Source organism: Acinonyx jubatus, chromosome A2 (assembly GCF_027475565.1).
Source record: "Acinonyx jubatus isolate Ajub_Pintada_27869175 chromosome A2, VMU_Ajub_asm_v1.0, whole genome shotgun sequence".
Classification (NCBI taxonomy): domain Eukaryota; kingdom Metazoa; phylum Chordata; class Mammalia; order Carnivora; family Felidae; genus Acinonyx; species Acinonyx jubatus.
In genome coordinates, this window is record NC_069383.1 from 111,831,482 (window position 1) to 111,850,626 (window position 19,145).

Below are 19,145 nucleotides of genomic sequence, written 5' to 3' on the forward strand. Positions count from 1 at the left end.
CAGGCTGTGGCTCTGCTGAGCGTTGCCCTTCCTTCCCTGCCTCCCCTGCAGCATTTCAACCTACATCCCGGGCCTGGAAGACCCTGACTCAGTCAAGAAAACAATACCAGAAGACATCCAAGGAAGCTTCTCCTCTCTGACCATGGCGGACCAGATGGAGGAGTCCTCCCCTGAAGCTGAGAAGTAGGTGCCCCCCCACCCCGCCCCGGCCCAGGGCTGAGGGGCCCTCCTGTGGTAAACAGAATGGGTGTGGCTCATAGCAGAGCCCCTGGCTCTGCTGCAGGCCACAGAGTCCATGTGGGGCTAAGTGGCCTTGGGCAAGTCACTTCCCCCTGGGCCTGGGTCATCTCTAACCATCCCTGACAGCTAGCCCATTTAATCAACACAATGTCCAGTTGGGCATTGCTCAGCTCCCCGGAGCTGCTGGCAGTGGTCTGGGTGGTGGCCATTGAGGCCTTTTGTAGTGAAATCCTACAGTCCAGGCCATCATCAGTCTGAGATGAGTGGAGACTGCCCACTGTCTCCCTGCGAGAAACTTCCTAGACCTTAACTTGGCCATGTTAACTGAAATGAATTATGTATTCTGCAAGAGCGTGAAAAATCACACATTTCTTATGAAGATGGAAAAACAAAACTGTTACAGTTTTTGTTAGAAAGGTTACAGGTGCCACTGGGACCCCCCAGTTTGCAGCAACACCCAGAGAGCCTCAACAGTGCAAAGCAGAGGGCCAGGGCTCTGGGCCCCATTCACACAACCTCTCTCCACCCATTTCCCAGCATTTGCTTCTCTCTATTTTGGTTTTTAGAATGAAACAGCCTGAAGTGTTTCTGCATACTCTCAGCAAAGCCAAGAGAGGCAGTAAGAAGTCGGCCATCTGGAAAAAACAGCCCTCCAAGAAATGATGCTGCCCCCACAGCTACCCAGAGCTCCAAGCCTGGACACAGCTCCTCTCACATCCACCCCAGTCCTGCCTCCCAAGCCTCCCACCCCCTTTCTCTAAGCCCCTGCATAATAAATAAGCGTGCCTCCAGCATCTGGGTGAGGCCGTGGGATAGGCTGGCTCCTACGAGGCCCCCCACAGACCTGTTCCAAGCTGAGTCCTTGGAAATGTGGTTCCTCTGACCCAGAGCTTCCTCTGTAACCAGTTAAACCAGCCAGAGAATCTCCCATTCCCAAGGAAACAGGTATCTCACTCTAAGGGGGCCAAGCCAAAGGATATATTAACCCTGGGGAGGTCTTGGATGGGACTGAATTGTGCCCTCCTACCTACCCTTCACTAGGTGGAAAAGGACTCTGTTTCTAGCCCAGATGGAAAAGAGGGTGAGAGAGAAAGAGGGAGGAGAAAGACAGAGAAGAGAAGCAACAGATGGGAGGAAAGGCAGGGGGAGAGATGGAGAGCCGCTGAGAAGGGGCAGGAAGAGGAACGAGGGAGGAGGAAACTAGGGAAGAGGGAGAATAAGGGGGCAGGTGGAATGAGAGGGAAAGGGGGATGGAATGGGATGGAAAAGATAGTGATATCTATTTGTCCCAGACAGCCAGAGACCCTGTGCCCCGCCCCTCGTGTGTTAATGTCCCCATTTAGCCTAGCCTCAGTGCTCTTTGATGGATTAGACACCCCTTCCCTGGCTGATAGGCCTGAAGAATCCTTGCCAGCATCACCGGCCCAGAGATAGCAGCCCTGTCTCCCCATCTCATGTGCTGACTACTCCTGGGTCATGGTTCCCAGCTCTAGGCCTGTTTGTCTGAGGCTCCTGAGAGCCACTTCCTGGAGCAGGGCATAGACCCCAGAGGGTCTGCCTGCTTCTCCAAACTCAGAAAAGACTTCAGACCCTGATCTGTGGGCAGTGTTTGGTGATGTGCTCTACACTTAGCTACTTGTGCCCCTTTTTAATAGATGCTTTTTTAAGCTGAAGTTTTTGAAGGTTAATGTTTATCCTTTGTATCATGCAAAGTCTTATTTTGAATGATACATTTATTCCCCTAGAAATGGATTTGAAATGGCATGCTGTGTTCTTAAGTCTGCATCTTTTGATACCTAAGGGCCTGATATTGCTAGGTGTCTTGGGCACATAACTCTTCTCCCCTCTGTCCCCCCCACTCAAGCACAAGGGCACGCAAGGATTGGAAGGCAAGGGGAGGCAAGTTCCACCTCTGTCCTGGCTTGCAGGCACCCTTATCCCCTCAGGCAGGATTCTGGTAAAGGTGAGAATGCAGACACCGACCCTCCTACCTTCCTCCCGGAATTGGACCTTTGGGCCTGCATGCTAAGTTGGACACTTCACCAGCTGCATGCACAGGTGAGCACAGAACTGTCCCTAAAGGACAGGCCCCAGCCCAACTCAGGATGCTCGCCACACTGAAAAGGGGCTCAAAATGAGCAGACTTGAGCAGCAACATTTCCCACTGGTGGAATAGGGCCCAGTGGAATGTCCAGTGCTACAAAATCAAACTGTCCCTTGAGGACATAGAATGTCCCTTCACCATAGAAATACCAGGAGAGGGGGATCAGGTTCCACCAACAATGCCTCCAAAAAACCAGGTGTGATGGGAAGGTGTGACATTATCTGAGAGAGTCAAACTCTTGTCTGACTCGAATAGCTAGACTTTTCCTTCAAGTTCCCTCCTGTGATCTTTTTCCTTGGATTAGTGAGGTCCAAGGCTTTTTAAAGCAAAAAAAGCTCTAAATGACTCAGGTGGATACTCCAGAGATGACAAACATATGACATACATGTTACTGCTGTTTACCCCAGGTCTTTGCAGGCATCATTAATTAATCACAACACTTTGAACTCAAGTGATGTTTCAGAATCCATCTTCAGCACAAAAGTCCAGGCAGCCACTACCAACCAACTCCCCATATTTGCCTTCTGTGGACTTCTGTCCTCTACCAGGGCCTCAGCTTTTAGAAAGACTTCTTGGGGGAAGTAGAAGTGGAATACGAGCCAGAGCCTAGGGTAGGTAGGCAGAGTCCTTGGCACTGAATCCATTCTTTCTCCTCTATCCCACCACTTTCCATGGAGGTGGACCCAGGGCACCTCCTTCTTCCAGGAAGAAGGAACCAGGAGGGCAGGAAGACAAAGATCAGACTTCCATTTCCAACAATAGTATGGATTAAATGGCCTGTAAAAAGTCACACTGCAAAATAGGTTGAATAACATAAACCCTTTTAATTGCATATTGGAGCTCACGAGATAGTAAGGACAATCCATAGGTGCTGAAAAGAGGACTCAGGAAACAAGTGGTAAGCAAGCACTAAAACCACAGCTGTCCTGAGGCTGTTTTGTTAATCCCAATGACCCAGAACCAGAGCTTTAATGGTTGTAGGGACACACGAGACAAAGCCTTGGGCCTGAACAAGATACCAAGTTTTTGTTTGTTTGTTTTTACTTTATTTTTTTATTTTACATCCAAGTTAGTTAGCATATAGTGTGACAGTGATTTCAGGAATAGATTCCTTAGTGCCCCTTACCCATTTGGCCCATCCTCCCTCTCACAACCCCTCCAGCAACCCTGTGTTTGTTCTCTATATTTAAGAGTCTCTTATGTTTTGTCTTCCTCCCTGTTTTTGTACTCTTTTTGCTTCCCTTCCCCTGTGTTCATCTGTTTTGTCTCGTAAAGTCCTCATATGAGTGAAGTCATATGATATTTATCTTTCTCTGACTGACTAATTTCACTTAGCATAATACCCTCCAGTTCCATCCACGTAGTTGCAAATGGCAAGATTTCATTCTTTTTGATTGCCAAGTAATACTCCATTGTATATATATACCACATCTTCTTTATCCATTCATCCGTCAATGGACATTTGGGCTCTTTCCATACTTTGGCTATGGTTGTTAGTGCTGCTATAAACATTGGGATGTATGTGCCCCTTCCAAGCAGCATCCCTTTATCCTTTGGATAAATACCTATTAGTGCAATTGCTGGGTTGTAGGGTAGTTCTTTTTTTTTTTTTTTTTTTGAGGACCCTCCATACTGTTTTCCAGAGTGGCTGCACCAGTTTGCATTCCCACCAGCAGTGCAAAAGAGATCCTCTTTCTCCACATCCTTGCCAACATCTGTTGTTGCCTGAGTTGTTAATGTTACCATTCTGACAGGGGTGAAGTGGTATCTCATTGTGGTTTTGATTTGTATTTCCCCGATGATGAGTGAGGTTGAGCATTTTTTCATGTATTGGTTGGCCATCTGGATGTCTTCTTTGAAGAAGAGTCTATTCCTGTCTTTTGCCCATTTCTTCACTGGATTATTTGCTTTTTGAGTGTTGAGTTGGATAAGTTCTTTACAGATTTTGGATACTAACCCTTTATCTGATATGTCGTTAGCAAATATCTTCTCCCATTCTGTCAGTTGCCTTTTAGTTTTGCTGATTGTTTCCTTCACTATGCAGAAGCTTTTTATTTTGATGAGGTCCCAATAGTTCATTTTTACTTTTGTTTCCCTTGCCTCCAGAGACGTGTTGAGTAAGAAGTTGCTGCGGCCAAGGTCAAAGAGGTTTTTGCCTGCTTTCTCCTCGAGGATTTTGATGGCTTCCTGTCTTACATTGAGGTCTTTCATCCATTTTGAGTTTATTTTTGTGTATGGTGTAAGAAAGTAGTCCAGGTTCATTCTTCTGCATGTCGCTGTCCAGTTTTCCCAGCACTACTTGCTAAAGAGACTGTCTTTATTTCATTGGATATTTTTCCTGTTTTGTCGAAGATTAGTTGGCCATACGTTTGTGGGCCCATTTCTGGGATCTCTATTGTGTTCCACTGATCTGAGTGTCTGTTTTTGTGCCAGTACCATACTGTCTTGATGATTATAGCTTTGTAATACAGCTTGAAGTCTGAAGACATCAAGCTTTAAATAAGACTCCCAAAGACAAATCTGGGACCCTTGATATACACAAAATTACAAGGGAATTTTAATGTCTCAGCCTCAGAGAAAAAAATGTTTTGGTTAAGGATCCTTCTATGAATGTATAACCCATATCTGCCTTCATGGAGATTTTGGGTTTACATGTTTATGTGTGCTGTCTATGAGATCTAGAAACCCTGAAGATGTTTCGTGGAAGCAAACAAATCCTGTCTGAAAATGTTCAGTCTCAACCTAGACTTCATAGGATTCCCACAGAGATAATCCAGTTGAATATGAGCTCACAATCCAAAATTTAAAAGTATAAGCCAAAGTGAATAAAAATAAACATCAAACATTAAATTAGACATCCAAGATTTTGGATATTGAACTTGGCAGACAATATAAAATGAATGTGTTTTTAATGTTTAAATAAGCAAAAGAAGGAACTGAAAACATAAGCAAACAAGAAGATATAACTAAACAAAAAAGAGGTGGCCTGAAATTTGCTTCCAAACATGTTAGAGTAAATGGTACTGGAGTGGATCTATTGGAAAACAACCAAGGTGAGAGAAAGAAAATGAGTTCTACAACCCCACCCCCACCCCCGCCCAGCTTTGGCCAGAGATCATGCTTTCTGAATTATGGTACATGGAAGGAGAATTCAAGCCGAGTATGATAGTGTTGCTGAACTGAGGAGAAAGATCAGAATTAGGGGAGATAGCAGTGACCGAAATTTGTGGAACAGGGCCTCAGAGAAGAGGGAGTTATGCAGAGAGAACTCTAGATATCTGCACAGTGATCTCGTTGAGACTTTCAGCTGAATACTAAACTGCACATGGTTTGAGTGTGGCTTCATGAAGCCCAGTAAAGAGCTACACGGGAGCTGTGAACTGGGGAGACATTCAAGTTCCAACCAATCAGAAACAGACTCATGGGCCAGTAACTTCTTTGACATTAGCTGTAGCAGCTTCTTTCTAAATATGTCTCTCGAGGCAAGGAAAACAGAAGCAAAAATAAACTATTAGGGCTACATCTAAATAAAAAGCTTCTGCACAGCAAAGGAAAACAATCAACAAAACTAAAAGGTAACCTACAGAATGGGAAAAGGCATTTGAAAGACATATCCAATAAAGTATTAGTATCCAAAATATATAAAGAACTTATAAAACACAACACCCAAAAACAATAATCTAATGAAAATCGGCAGAAGACATGAACAGGCATTTCTCCAAAGACATAGTCAGGCAACAGACACGTGAAAAGATGTTTATCATCACTTACCATCAGGGAAATGCAAATCAAAACCACAATGAGATGACACCTCACACCTGTCAGAATGGCCAAATCAACAACACAAGAAACAGATGTTGGTGAGGATGGGGACAAAAAGGAACCCTCTTGCATTGCTGGTGGGAATACAAAATGGCACAGCCACTGTGGAAAACAGTATGGAGGTTCCTCAAGAAGTTAAAAACAGAACTCCCTTATGATTCAGCAATCTTATTACTTTACATTTACCAAAAGAATACAAGAGCATAATTCAAAGGGGAACATTCACCCCTATGTTTATAGAAGCATTATTTACAATAGCCAAGAAATGGAAGCAGCCCAAGTGTCCATTGATTGATGAATGGAAAAAGAAGATATGGTATAGATATACAACAGAATAGTATTCAGCAATAAAAAATAATGTAATCTTGCCATTTGCAATGACATGGATGGAGCTAGAGAGTGTAATGCTAAGCAAAATAAATCAGAGAAATAAAGATACCATATGATTTCACTCATGTGGAATTTTTTTTAATTTTTTTTCAACGTTTTTTATTTATTTTTGGGACAGAGAGAGACAGAGCATGAACGGGGGAGGAGCAGAGAGAGAGGGAGACACAGAATCGGAAACAGGCTCCAGGCTCCGAGCCATCAGCCCAGAGCCCGACGCGGGGCTCGAACTCACGGACCGCGAGATCGTGACCTGGCTGAAGTCGGACGCTTAACCGACTGCGCCACCCAGGCGCCCCCATATGTGGAATTTAAGAAAACAAATGAGCAAAGGGAGGAAAAGAGAGAGAGAGACAAATCAAGAAACAGACTTTTAATTATAGAGAACAAACTGATGGTTACCAGAGGGAAGGTGGGTGAGAGGATGTGTTAAATAGGTGATGGGAATTAAAGAGTGCATTTGTCATGATGAACACTGGGTAATGTATGGAATTATTGAATCACTATTGTATACCTGAAACTAATGTAATACAGTGTGTTAACTAATTGGAATTAAAATTTTAAAAAGAAAAAAAATAGAAGTAGAGACTGGGCATTTCAGTGAAGATCCCAGAAAATCCAGGCCATATGAGTAGGGATAAACTAAAGGCTAATCTAGACCCTCCCTAATAAAATTTAAAAGTAATTCTTGGCAAAGCTATAGGGACAGAATAAAATAGATGAGGGATTGACTGAGATGGGAATGACTACAAAGGGTACGAGGGAATTTGACAGAGGTAGGAGTGTAAATGGGATTATTTTATGTCTTGATTATGGCAGTGGATACTTAACTGTAAACATTTGGCAAAACTCACAGAACTGTACCCCTAAAAGACTAGATTTTACTATATGTCAATTACACCTCAATTTAAGAATTATAAGAAGCCTTGAAAGAATCAATCTGATCTTCAAGTAAATTGAACTGCCTGGAAAAAAGTCAATCCTCTTAAAAGGAAAACAATATAGTACAGACACAACATTCAACGTAACACAACATAGCATAATATAACATTCATAATGTCTGGCTTGCAATTAAAAAAAATCTCTGGATATGTGAAGAAGCAAGAAAATGTAAGCCATGACAAAAAAAAAAAATCAGTCAATAGAAACAGACATAGAAAAGATAGGAGTGATAAAGGTTGCAGGCAAGGCCTTTATAACAGCTATTATAAATACTTCAGATGATTTAAATGAACACAATAAGAGACATTAAACCTATAAAAAGAACTGGATGAAAAATATACTGGGTAACAGTAACCGTGGATTAGATTCTATAGAAAAGATCAGTAAGCTTAAAGACAAGGCAATGCAAAATAGTCAAAGTTCAGAGGGAGAAAAAGTCTGAAAAAATAAACAGAACCCTAGTAACCAGTGAGACAACATTAAGTGATCTAGTATATGTATAATTGGAATTCCAAAAGGTAAAGGGGGAAAGAAAAAATATTTGAAGCAACCCTGACCAAAAATTTGCCATACGTGATAAAAAGAATCACAATGAGGGGCACCTGGGTGGTTCAGTCAGTTAAGCATCTGACTTTGGCTCAGGTCATGATCTCACGGTTCATGAGTTCAAGCCCCACATAGGGCTCTGTGCTGGCAGCTCAGAGCCTGGAGCCTGCTTCGGATTCTGTGTCTCCCTCTCTCTGCCCTTCCTCTGCCTGTGCTCGCTCGCTCTCTCTCTCCCTCCCTCCCTCCCTCCCTCTTAAAACCTAATAAACATTAAAAAAAAAGAATCACAATGAATCTCAAGCGGGATAAACACAAAGGAAACATCATCCAGGTACCTCATGATCAAATTGGTGAAAGTTGATGTTAAAGAGAAAATCTTAAGAAGAATCACAAAGACTCATTATATACTGAAGAAAAAATGAATGCTGATTTCTCATTTAAAATAATGCAAGTACTAATTTTTTTTAAAAAAGTCAACTTACAAATTTTATATCCAGTAAAAATATCCTTCAATAATGAAAGTAGGGGAAAAAAAGTAAATGTGAATGGGTTAAACTCACCAATCAAAAAATAGAGACTCTCACATACAAAAACTTGTAAACAAATGTTCATAGTATTATCCAAATGCCTGTCAACATATGAATGGATAAACAAAATGTGGTTTAGCCATACAGCAGAATATGACTTGGCCATAAAAAGGGATAAAACACTAATATATACTACAATGTGGATGAACCTTGAAAACATTATGTTTAGTGAAAGAAACCAGACACATAAAGCCATATATTGTATGACTGAAAATATATTAAATGTCCACAACACACAAATCTCTGGAGACAGAATGTAGATTAGTGGCTTCCAGGGAATGGAGTGGAGAATGATGGCTTAAAGGGTATGAGACTTCTTTTTTTGGGGTGATGAGAGTGTTCTGGAATTAGATAGTGATATTGCATATTATTATGAGTACACTGAAACATACTGAATTGTATACCTTAAAATGTTTAAATTTGTTAATTTTATCTCAGTTTTTTAAAATCCATAAACCATTTCTGGAAAAAAGATTTAGATATACCATTTCATGTATTAGAAGTCTTAATTTATATAGAAATGCAAAAGACCTAAAGTAGCCAAAATTTTTTTGAAAAAGGAGAACAATGTTAGAGAATTTATACTATAGATTTCAAGATCCACTGTAAATTTACAGGAATTAAAACAGTGTGGTATTGGCAGAAGAATAGACATATAGATAAATTGAATAGAATAGATTAATATTCAGAACCATGTGCATATGGCCCAACAGATATTCAACAAAGGACAAGATAATTCAATGGGTGGGGAAGAGTAGTCTTTTCAACAAATGGTGCTGGAACAACTGAATGTCCATATGGGAAAAAAGTTAGAATTGATCTTTACTTCTCATCATTCACAATAAGTAATTAAAAATGGATCAGAAAGGGAGGAGTTAAGATGGTAGAGAAGTAGGGGGACCCTGGGCTTTCCTCATCCCTCGAACACAGGTGTATAGAAGTCAGGTTACTTGGAACACCCAGGGAATTGATCTGCGGAGCAGCAGAAGGATATCCACAGTTGGATGGGGACACCTTGGCAGGAGTAAGGTGCATGGATGTGAATTGAGGGAGATAAAATGGCAAAGCCACGGAGGGGAGGGAACCCTTTCTGTGACAGACAAAAGGAGGAGTAAGGGAGAGGGGTTGTGAAAGTGCAGCATCGAGTTAGCACAACAGGAAAACCTCTCTGGACCATGGACTGGGCAGAACAAGAAGTACAGAGTGTGCCAGTTCTGCCAGTTCTTTTTTGCAAACAGCCTTTGGGCTGAAATTCTGAGGTTTTGAAGGTGCACGACTAGCCATACTTAAATCAGATAAACTAGATTTTAAAGCAAAGATGGTAACAGGAGATGAAGAAAGGCATTATGTCATTATTGAGGAGTCTATCCATCAAGAAGAGCTAACATTTTGTATATATTTATGCCCCTGACTTGAAACACCCAAATATGTAAATTAATTAGTCACAAACATAAACTTATTGATAATATTACCATTAATGTAGGAGACACTAATACTCCACTTACCGCAATGGACAGATCATCTAAGCAGAAAACCGACAAGGAAACAACAGCTCTGAATAACACACCAGACCAGATGGACTTGACAGATATATTCAGAACACTTCATCCTAAAGCAGCAGAATACACATTCTTCTCAAGTGGATATGGAACATTCTCCAGAATAGATCGCATGGTGGGTCACAAATCAGCCCTCAACAAATACAAAAAGATCAAGATCATACCTTGCATATTTTCAGATCACAACACTATGAAACTTGAAATCAACCACAAGAAAAAATTTGGAAAGCCCTCAAATACATGGAGGTTAAAGAAAATCCTACTAAAGAATGAATGGGTTAACCAGGAAATTAAAGAAGAAATTAAAAATGCATGGAAGCAAATAAAAATGAAAACACAACCGTCCAAACCCTTTGGGATGCAACAAAGGCAGTCCTAAGAGGAAGATACATTGCAATTCAGGCCTATCTCAAGAAGCAAGAAAGGTCCCAAATATACAACCTAACCTTACACCTAAAGGAGGTAGGAAAGGAGCAGCAAATAAAGCCCAAAGCCAGAAGAAGAAGGGAAATAATAAAGATTAGAGCAGAAATCAATGCTATCAAAATAAAAAAACACACAGTAAGACAGATCAATGAAACCAGGAGCTGTTTTTTGGAAAGAATAAACAAAACTGATAAGCCCCTAGCCAGACTTCTCAAAAGAGAGTGGACCCAAATAGATAAAATCATGAATGAAAGAGGAGAGATCACAGCCAACACGACAGAAGTAGAAACAATTATAAGAGAATACTATGAAAAAGTATATGCCAACAAACTGGACAAAACTCAAGAAAAAATGGAAAATTTGAATAGGCCCATAACCGGCAAAGAAATTGAATTGGTTATCAAAAATCTCCCAAAAGGGGAACCTGGGTGGCTTAGTTAACTGACTAACTCTTATTTTCGGCTCAGATCATCGTGTCATGGTTCATGGGATTGAGCCCCCACATTGGACTCCATGCTGACAAGCCTGCTGGGGATTATTTCTCTCCCTCTCCCTCTCTTTCTGCCCTTCCCCCACTTGTTCATTTTCTCTCTCTCCCTCTCCCTCTCTCTTTCTCTCTCCTCATCCCCAAATAAATAGACTTAAAAAAAATCTCCCAAAAAATAAGTGTCCTGGGCCAGATGGCTTCCCAGGGGAATTCTACCAAACATTTAAAGAAGAGTTAATACCTATTCTCAAAGTATTCCAAAAAATAGAAATGGAAGGAAAGCTTCCAAACTCATTGTATGAAGCCAGCATTCCCTTGATTCTGAAACCAGACAAAAACCCTACTAAAAAGGAGAATTACAGGCCAATATCCCTGATGAACCTGGATGCACATATTCTCAACAAGATACTAGCAAATAGAATTCAACAGTACATCAAAAGAATTATTCACCATGATCAAGTGGGGTTTATTCCTGGGCTGTAGGAATCAGCCTGCAAATCAATGTTATACACCACGTTAACAAAAGAAAGGATAATAACCATATGATCCTTTCAATAGATGCAGAAAACACATTTGACAAAATACAGCATCTTTTCTTGATAAAAAAAAAACCTCAAGAAAGTAAGGATAGAAGAAACTTACCTCAATATCTTAAAAGCCATATATAAACGTACCACAAATAATGTCATCCTCAATGGGGAAAAACAAAGAGCTTTCCTAAGCTCAGGAACATAACAGGGATGTCCACTCTCACCACTGTTGTTCAACATAGTTCTGGAAGTCTTACCTCAGCAAACAGACAACAAAAAGAAATAAAAGGCAAACAAATTGGTAAGGAAGAATCAAACTTTCACTCTTCTCAGATGACAGGATACTGTACATCAAAAACCCAAAATAGTCAACCAAAAAACTGCTAAACCTGATACATGAATTCAACAAAGTTGCAGGATATAAAACCAATGTACAGAAATTGGTTGCATTTCTATACACCAATAATGAAGCAGCAGAAAGAGATATCAAGGAATTGATCCCATTTACAATTGCATCCAAAACCATAAGATACTTAGGAATAAACCTAACCAAAGAGGTAAATGATCTGTATGCTGAAAACTATAGACAGCTTATGAAAGAAATTGAAGAAGATACAGAGAAATGGAAAAACATTCCATGCTCATGGATTGGAAGAACAAATATTGTTAAAATGTTGATACTACCTAGATCAGTCTATACATTTAATGCAATCCTTATCAAAATAACACCAGCATTCCTCAGAGAGCTAGAACAAACAATCCTAAAATTTGTATGGAATCAGAAAAGACCCTGAATAGCCAAAGTATTGTTGAAAAAGAAAACCAAAGCTGGAGGCATCACAATTCCAGACTTCAAGCTGTATCCATCAAGACAGTATGGTATGGGCACAAAAACAGACACATAGATCAATGGAATAGAATAGAGAACCCAGAAATGGACCCACAAATATATGGGCAACTAATCTTTGACAAAGCAGGAAAGAATATCCAATGGAATCAAGACAGTCTCTTCAGCAAGTGGTGCTGGGAAAGCTGGACAGCGACATGCAGAAGAATGAACCTGGACCACTTTCTTACACCATACACAAAATAAACTCAAAATGGATGAAGGACCTAAATGTGAGACAGGAAACCATAAAAATCCTAGAGGAGAAAACAGGCAGCAACCTCTTTGACCTTGGTGCAGCAACTTCTTTCTTGATATGTCTCCAGAGGTAAGGGAAATGAAAGCAAAAGTGAACTGTTGGGACCTCATCAAGATAAAACTTCTGCACAGCAAAAGAAATGATCAACAAAATTAAAAGGCAACCGATAAAATGGGAGAAGATGTTTGCAAATGATATATCAGATAAAGGGTTAGTATCCAAAATCTATAAAGAACTTATCCAACTCAACACCGAAAAACCAAATAATCCAGTGAAGAAATGGGCAAAAGACATGAATAGACACTTTTCCAAAGAAGACATATAGATGACTAACAGACACATGAAAAGATGCTCAACATCGCTCATTATCAGGGAAATGAGATACCACCTCACATCTGTCAGAATGGCTAAAATGAATAGGTCAGCAAACAGCAGATGTTACCAAGGATGCAGAGAAAGAGGAACCCTTTTACACCATTGGTGGGAATGCAGACTGGTGCAGCCACTCTGGAAAACAGTATGAAGATTCCTCAAAAAATGAAAAATAGAACTACCCTACAACCCAGCAACTGCATTGCTACATATTTATCCAAAGGATGCAAAAATGCTGATTTAAAGGGGCACACACACACCCCAGTGTTTATAACAGCACTATCAACAATAGCCAAATTATGGAAAGAGCCCAAGTATCCATCGACTGATGAATGGATAAAGAAGATGTGTGTGTCTGTGTGTGTGTGTATACATACATATACACATATATACATATACACATCTTCTTACACATACACACACACACACACACACACACACACACAGAATGGAATACTATTCAGCAATCAAAAAGAATGAAATATTGCCATTTGCAACTACATGGATGGAACTAAAGTGTATTATGCTAAATGAAATAACCCAGTCAGAGAAAGACAAATATTATATGATTTCATTCATATACGGAATTTAGAAACACAATGGATAAGTATAGGGGAAAGGAAGGAAAAATAAGATAAAAACAGAGAGAGAGGCAAACCATCAGAGACTCATAAATACAAAGAACAAATTGAGGGTTGCTGGATGGGTTGGGGTGGGGGGATGGGTTAAATGGATTATGGGCACCAGGATGGCACTTTTAGGGATGGCACTGGGTGTCATATGTAAGAGATGAATCACTGGGTTCTACTCCTGAAACCAAGACTACACTGTATGATAACTAACTTGAATTTAAATGAAAAAAAAACACAAGTTAAAAAAGTCAATCATAGATCTTAAGAGCTAAAATTATAAAACTTCTAGGAGAAAATATTTGTGATTTTAAGGCAGACAAAGACTTCCTACAACAATAAGAAAAAGTAATGAGAAGAAAAACAATGGGCTGGACTTCACCTAAGTTAAAAATCGTTGCTCTTCAAAACAAAAACAAAGTACCTTATGAAAAGAAATGGTGCACCACAAACTGGGAGAAAAATACAAATTTCTGGAATAGCTAAAGGACCCTTACAACTCAATGAGAAGACAAACAACTCTATTCTTTCTACCTAAGCAAAATATTGGAATAGACATTTTGCAAAAGAAGATATATAAATGGCAAGAAAAACCCCACATGGCAAGATGTCTAATATCATTAATTAAGAAGGCAAATTAAACCACAAATGAGATACTAGTAGACACCTGTCAGAATAGCTAAAAAAAAATTTTTAACTGAAAATACCAGCTACTAAGAAGTACATGGAGCAACTAGAACTCTGATACATTGCTAGTGGGAATGTAAAATGGTACAAGTACTTTGGAAGACACTTTAGAGATCTCTCATAAAGTCAGTTATTATATGACCAGAAGAAGGAGCCAGGTTGAGGAGCGGGAAAACCCTATTCTGTGAGGAGTGTTTAGAGAGACTGGGATGGTTTAACTTAAACCCAAAGCCTCAAGGAGTCTCAGTCACTGTCCCCATCTCTGCAGGACTATCCCAGGGCTTGAGACTGTATGTAAAAGAGAAGTTATAGACAGGTGTCAGCGTCTTTTCATTATAAGAAGAAGTTTCTTATGCTGAAACCCCAAAACCATAGTAAGAAATCTCCACAGGGTTCTCCTGGGTGGCTCAGTTGGTTAAGCATCTGACTTTGGCTCAGGTTGTGATCTCGTGATTTATGGGATCGAGCCCCACATTGGTCCTCTCCTCTCCCCCTCCTCCACTCATGTGCGCACACACACGCATTCTCTCTTTCTCTCAAAAATAAATAAACATTAAAAAAAAAAGAAACTTCACATGGACTACTTTGTTTAAAGGCCAGTGTGGCCAGAGCTAGCTCCAGCAAGGTATCTGCTCCATAAGATGGAAACACCCATTGAGAGTAATTCTGGTTTCTGCCAACATGGCAAACTGGCACGGACTACTGGACTACTGGCTACTTCCTTGTAAATCAACCCTGGAGAATTAGTAGCTGACATGATCAAGAAAATATGAGCTCAGAGGCCACAATAACTAAATATAGGAAGAATCATTTACTGAAAAAAACAAGAGAACCTGAAAAAGAAGCAGTACCATTGGTAAGATCAGAAAAAACAAGCGCAATCAATATACTTAAGGAGACAAGAAATAGTTAAAATAAAAAACACCACACATGAGATAAAACCTGAAGAACCATTTAATGGATTGGAAGATCAGAGTGTGGAGCTCTCCAAGAAAATATCAGAAAAGACTGACAGTACATAAAATAGATAAGAAACAGTGAAAGATGTGGAGGAAGGAAAGAAATACAACAAAACCCAGACTGTAAGAGTCCCAGGAAGGACAGGAAATAAAAGTGGAGAGAGGGAACTACCTGAAGAAATAATAAAGATGAATGTGCCATAATTAAGAAAGATGAAAAACTTTAAGAATGAAATAAATCAGAGTGCCAAACAGGAGAGATAAGGAAAAACCCACACACAGAGTGAAGTTTGAAAAAATCAAACAGAAAATTCTAAGAGACCAGATAGAGCAGACCACCTACAGAGGAGTAAGGATTAGAATAACATCAGATTTTTCACAGCAACACCAGATGCAAGAAGAAGGAAGTAATCTTTAAAAAAAAATTTTTTTAACGCTTATTTTATTATTGAGAGACAGAGAGAGACAGAGCATGACCACGGAAGGGGCAGAGAGAGGAGGAGACACAGAATCTGAAGCAGGCTCCAGGCTCCGAGCTGTTAGCACAGAGCCCGACGCGGGGCTCAAACTCACAAACCGCGAGATCATGACCTGAGCCGAAGTCGGACACTTAACCAACTAAGCCACCCGGGCACCCCTGAAGTAATCTTTTTTAAGAATTGAAGGTAAAGTACTGTCAGTGTGGGGGTAGAGAAACTAAAGGGACATGACACTGTGGTAAGATATTTAGCTTCTAACAAGCTAGAGTAGATATTGATAAGGATAAGAATCAAGACAACAGGAGGAAGAAGGCAGAGTAGGAAGCACCATTAATCTGTCTCCCCGCCTGGACCTGATGGCTTCAGTGGTGGATTCTATCATTTAAATAACTAATGCCAATCTTTCTCAAACCTTCTAACTCATTCTATAAGGCCAGCATGACCCTAAGACCAAAGCCGGAGGAAGATACTACAAGAAAACTGCAGACTAATATTCCTTATGAACATTGACACCTGTCATCAACAAAATACTAGAAAACAGAATTCAGCAGCATATATAAACATTATATATCTTGACATCAAGTGGGATTTATTCCTGGAAAGCAAGATGGCTCAACATACAAAACTCAATGTAATACACCACAGAATGAAGAGGGGGAAAAAAAAACCCTATGATCATCTCAACTAGGGCAGAAAAATCAAGGAACAAGGAAAGGATGTCTGCTCTCACCACTTCTATTCAACATAGTACTGGAAGTTGTAGCCAGAGTAATTAGGCAAGAAAAAAAAGCATCTAAATTGGAAAGGAGGAGGTAAAATTGTCTCTCTTCGCAGATGATATGATCTTATATGTAGAAAACCCTAAAGATGCCACACGAAGCTTTTAGAATTAATAAATGATTTCATCAAAGTATCAGGATACAGTCAACACACAAAAATCAGTTGCATTTCCATACACAATGAGCGATCTGAAAAGGAAATTATAAAAACAATTGCATTTACAATACAGCAAAAAGAGTAAAATACTTAGGAATTAACCAAGGGGGTTGTACAAGGAAAACTACAAAACATTGCTGAAAGAAATTAAAGATATAGATACATGAAAATACATTTCACATTTATGGACTGGAAGATTTAATATTGCTAAGTTGTCAATACTACCCAAAGTGATCTAAGATTCAAATGTAATCCCTATCAAAATCCCAATCACTTTTTTTTTTCAAAAATAGAAAAGTCCATCCCAAAATTCATATGGAATCTCAAGGGACCGCTGAATAGCCAAAACAATCTTGAAAAAGAACAGCATTGGAGGATTCACACATCTTGATTTCAAAACTTACTACACATCCACAGTAATCAAAGCAATGTGCTCTTGGCATAAGGACAGATATACAGATCAATGGAATAGAATAGAGATCCCAGAAATAATGTTTGCATATATGATCAAGTGAGCTTTGACAAGGGTTGCCAAGACCATTCCATGGAGAAAGACAGTGTTTCCAACAAATTGTGCTGAAAACTGGATATCCACATGGAAAAGAATGAACTTGGATCCCTATCTAATACCTTATACAAAAATTAACTCAAAATGGATGAAGGACCTAAAGGTAAGAGCTACAATAAAAGTCTTAGAAGAAAACATAGGAGAAAATCATGACAACATTCGATTTGGCAATGATTTCTTGGATATGACACCAAAGGCACAGCAACAAAAGAAAAAGCAGACAGACTGGACTTCGAAAATTTTAAAAATTTGTGCATCAAAAGACGAGTAAAAAGGCAACCCACAGAATGGGAGAAAAATACTTGAAGATCATATATCTGATAAGGGGTTAATATCCAGAATATACAGAAAGCATCTAAACTTGATTCAGAATTGGACAAAAGATTTAAATAGTCATTTTTCAAAAGAAGATATACAAATGGACCATACACACATGAAAAGATACTCAACATCACTCGTCATCAGGGAAATGCAAATCAAGACTATAATTAGATACCACCTCGCTCCCATTAGGATGGCTACTATCAACAAAACAAAACAACCTAGAAAGCAGCAAGTGTGGTGAGGATGTGGAAAAATTCGGACCCCCTGTATACTCATGGTGGGAATGTAAAATGGTACAGCTACTATGGAAAGCAGTATGGTGGTTCCTCAAAAAATTAAAAATTGAATTGCTCTATGACCCAGCAATTTCACTTCTAGGAATCTACCCAAAAGGATTAAAAGCAGGGTCTCTGAAAACACTTGTACACCCATGTTCATAGCAGTGCTATTAGCAATAGCTAACATATGAGAGCAGTCCCAAGTATCCATCGACAGATGAATGGACCATCAAAATCTGGTCTATGCATACCCTGGAATATTATTCAGCCTTAAAAAGGAAGAAAATTCTGCAATACACTGCAGCATGGGTAAACCTTGAGGACATCAAGCTGAGTGAAATAAGCCAGTGACAAAAAGACAAATACTGTACGATTCCAGTTTTGTGTGAGATCCCTAGAGAAGTTAAAATCTTAGAGACAGAAAGTAGAGTGATGGTTGCCACAGGCTGGAAGGAATGGAGAACGGGAGTTACTGTTTAATGGGTAAGAGTTTTAATCTTACAAGATGAAAAGAGTTACAGGAATGGGTGGTGGTGGTGGTCGCACAGCAGTGTGAGTAGATTTAATACCACTGAATTGGATACTTGAAAATGCTTAAGAGAGCAAATCTTATTTGTATTTTAGCTTTAAGAAATGTTTTAAAACCCTGCAGCAAACATTTTTCTTTCTTCTTTTTATTAAACAAATTTTTAAGTGTATTTATTTATTTTGAGAGAGAGAGAGAGAGGTGGAGGAGCAAAGAGAGAGAGAGAGAGAGAATGAATCACTAGCAGGCTGCACACTGGCAGCACAGAACCCGATGCGGAGCTGGAACTCACGAACAGCGAGGTCAAGGCCTGAGCTGAAACCAAGAGTCGGACGCTTAACCAACTGAGCCACCCAGGCACCCCAGCAAATAGTTTTCTTAATGGAGACACTTCAAATGCATTCTCTGTAAAATTAGAAACAAGACAAGGGTACTACTGTCAACACCACTGTCTACAAAATATTGGAAATTCTGAACACCGTATGGAAAGAAATAGAAGTAGTTCCAGCTGCTCTTACAAAATACCAGAGCCTGGGTGGCTTAAGCAGCAAGCATTCATTTCTCACCGTCTGGAGCCTGGAAGCAGAAGGCCAGGGGCCAGCATGGCCAGGT

The 19,145-nt window shown here is 39.9% G+C and overlaps 1 protein-coding gene across 5 annotated transcripts in view; it reads left to right on the forward strand.

The window, feature by feature from the left end:
• The window catches only part of CA2H3orf20 (chromosome A2 C3orf20 homolog), a 97,700-nt gene extending 96,607 nt beyond the window's left edge, over positions 1 to 1,093 (forward strand). For all 5 annotated transcript variants that reach the window (XM_053218901.1, XM_053218900.1, XM_053218903.1 and 2 more), the window contains 2 exons: positions 52 to 183; positions 807 to 1,093. In XM_053218901.1, the coding sequence (XP_053074876.1) occupies positions 52 to 183; positions 807 to 903 (229 nt within the window). In that variant the 3' untranslated portion in view covers positions 904 to 1,093. The remainder of the gene's footprint in view (positions 1 to 51; positions 184 to 806) is intronic.
• Positions 1,094 to 19,145: the final 18,052 nt, after the last annotated feature.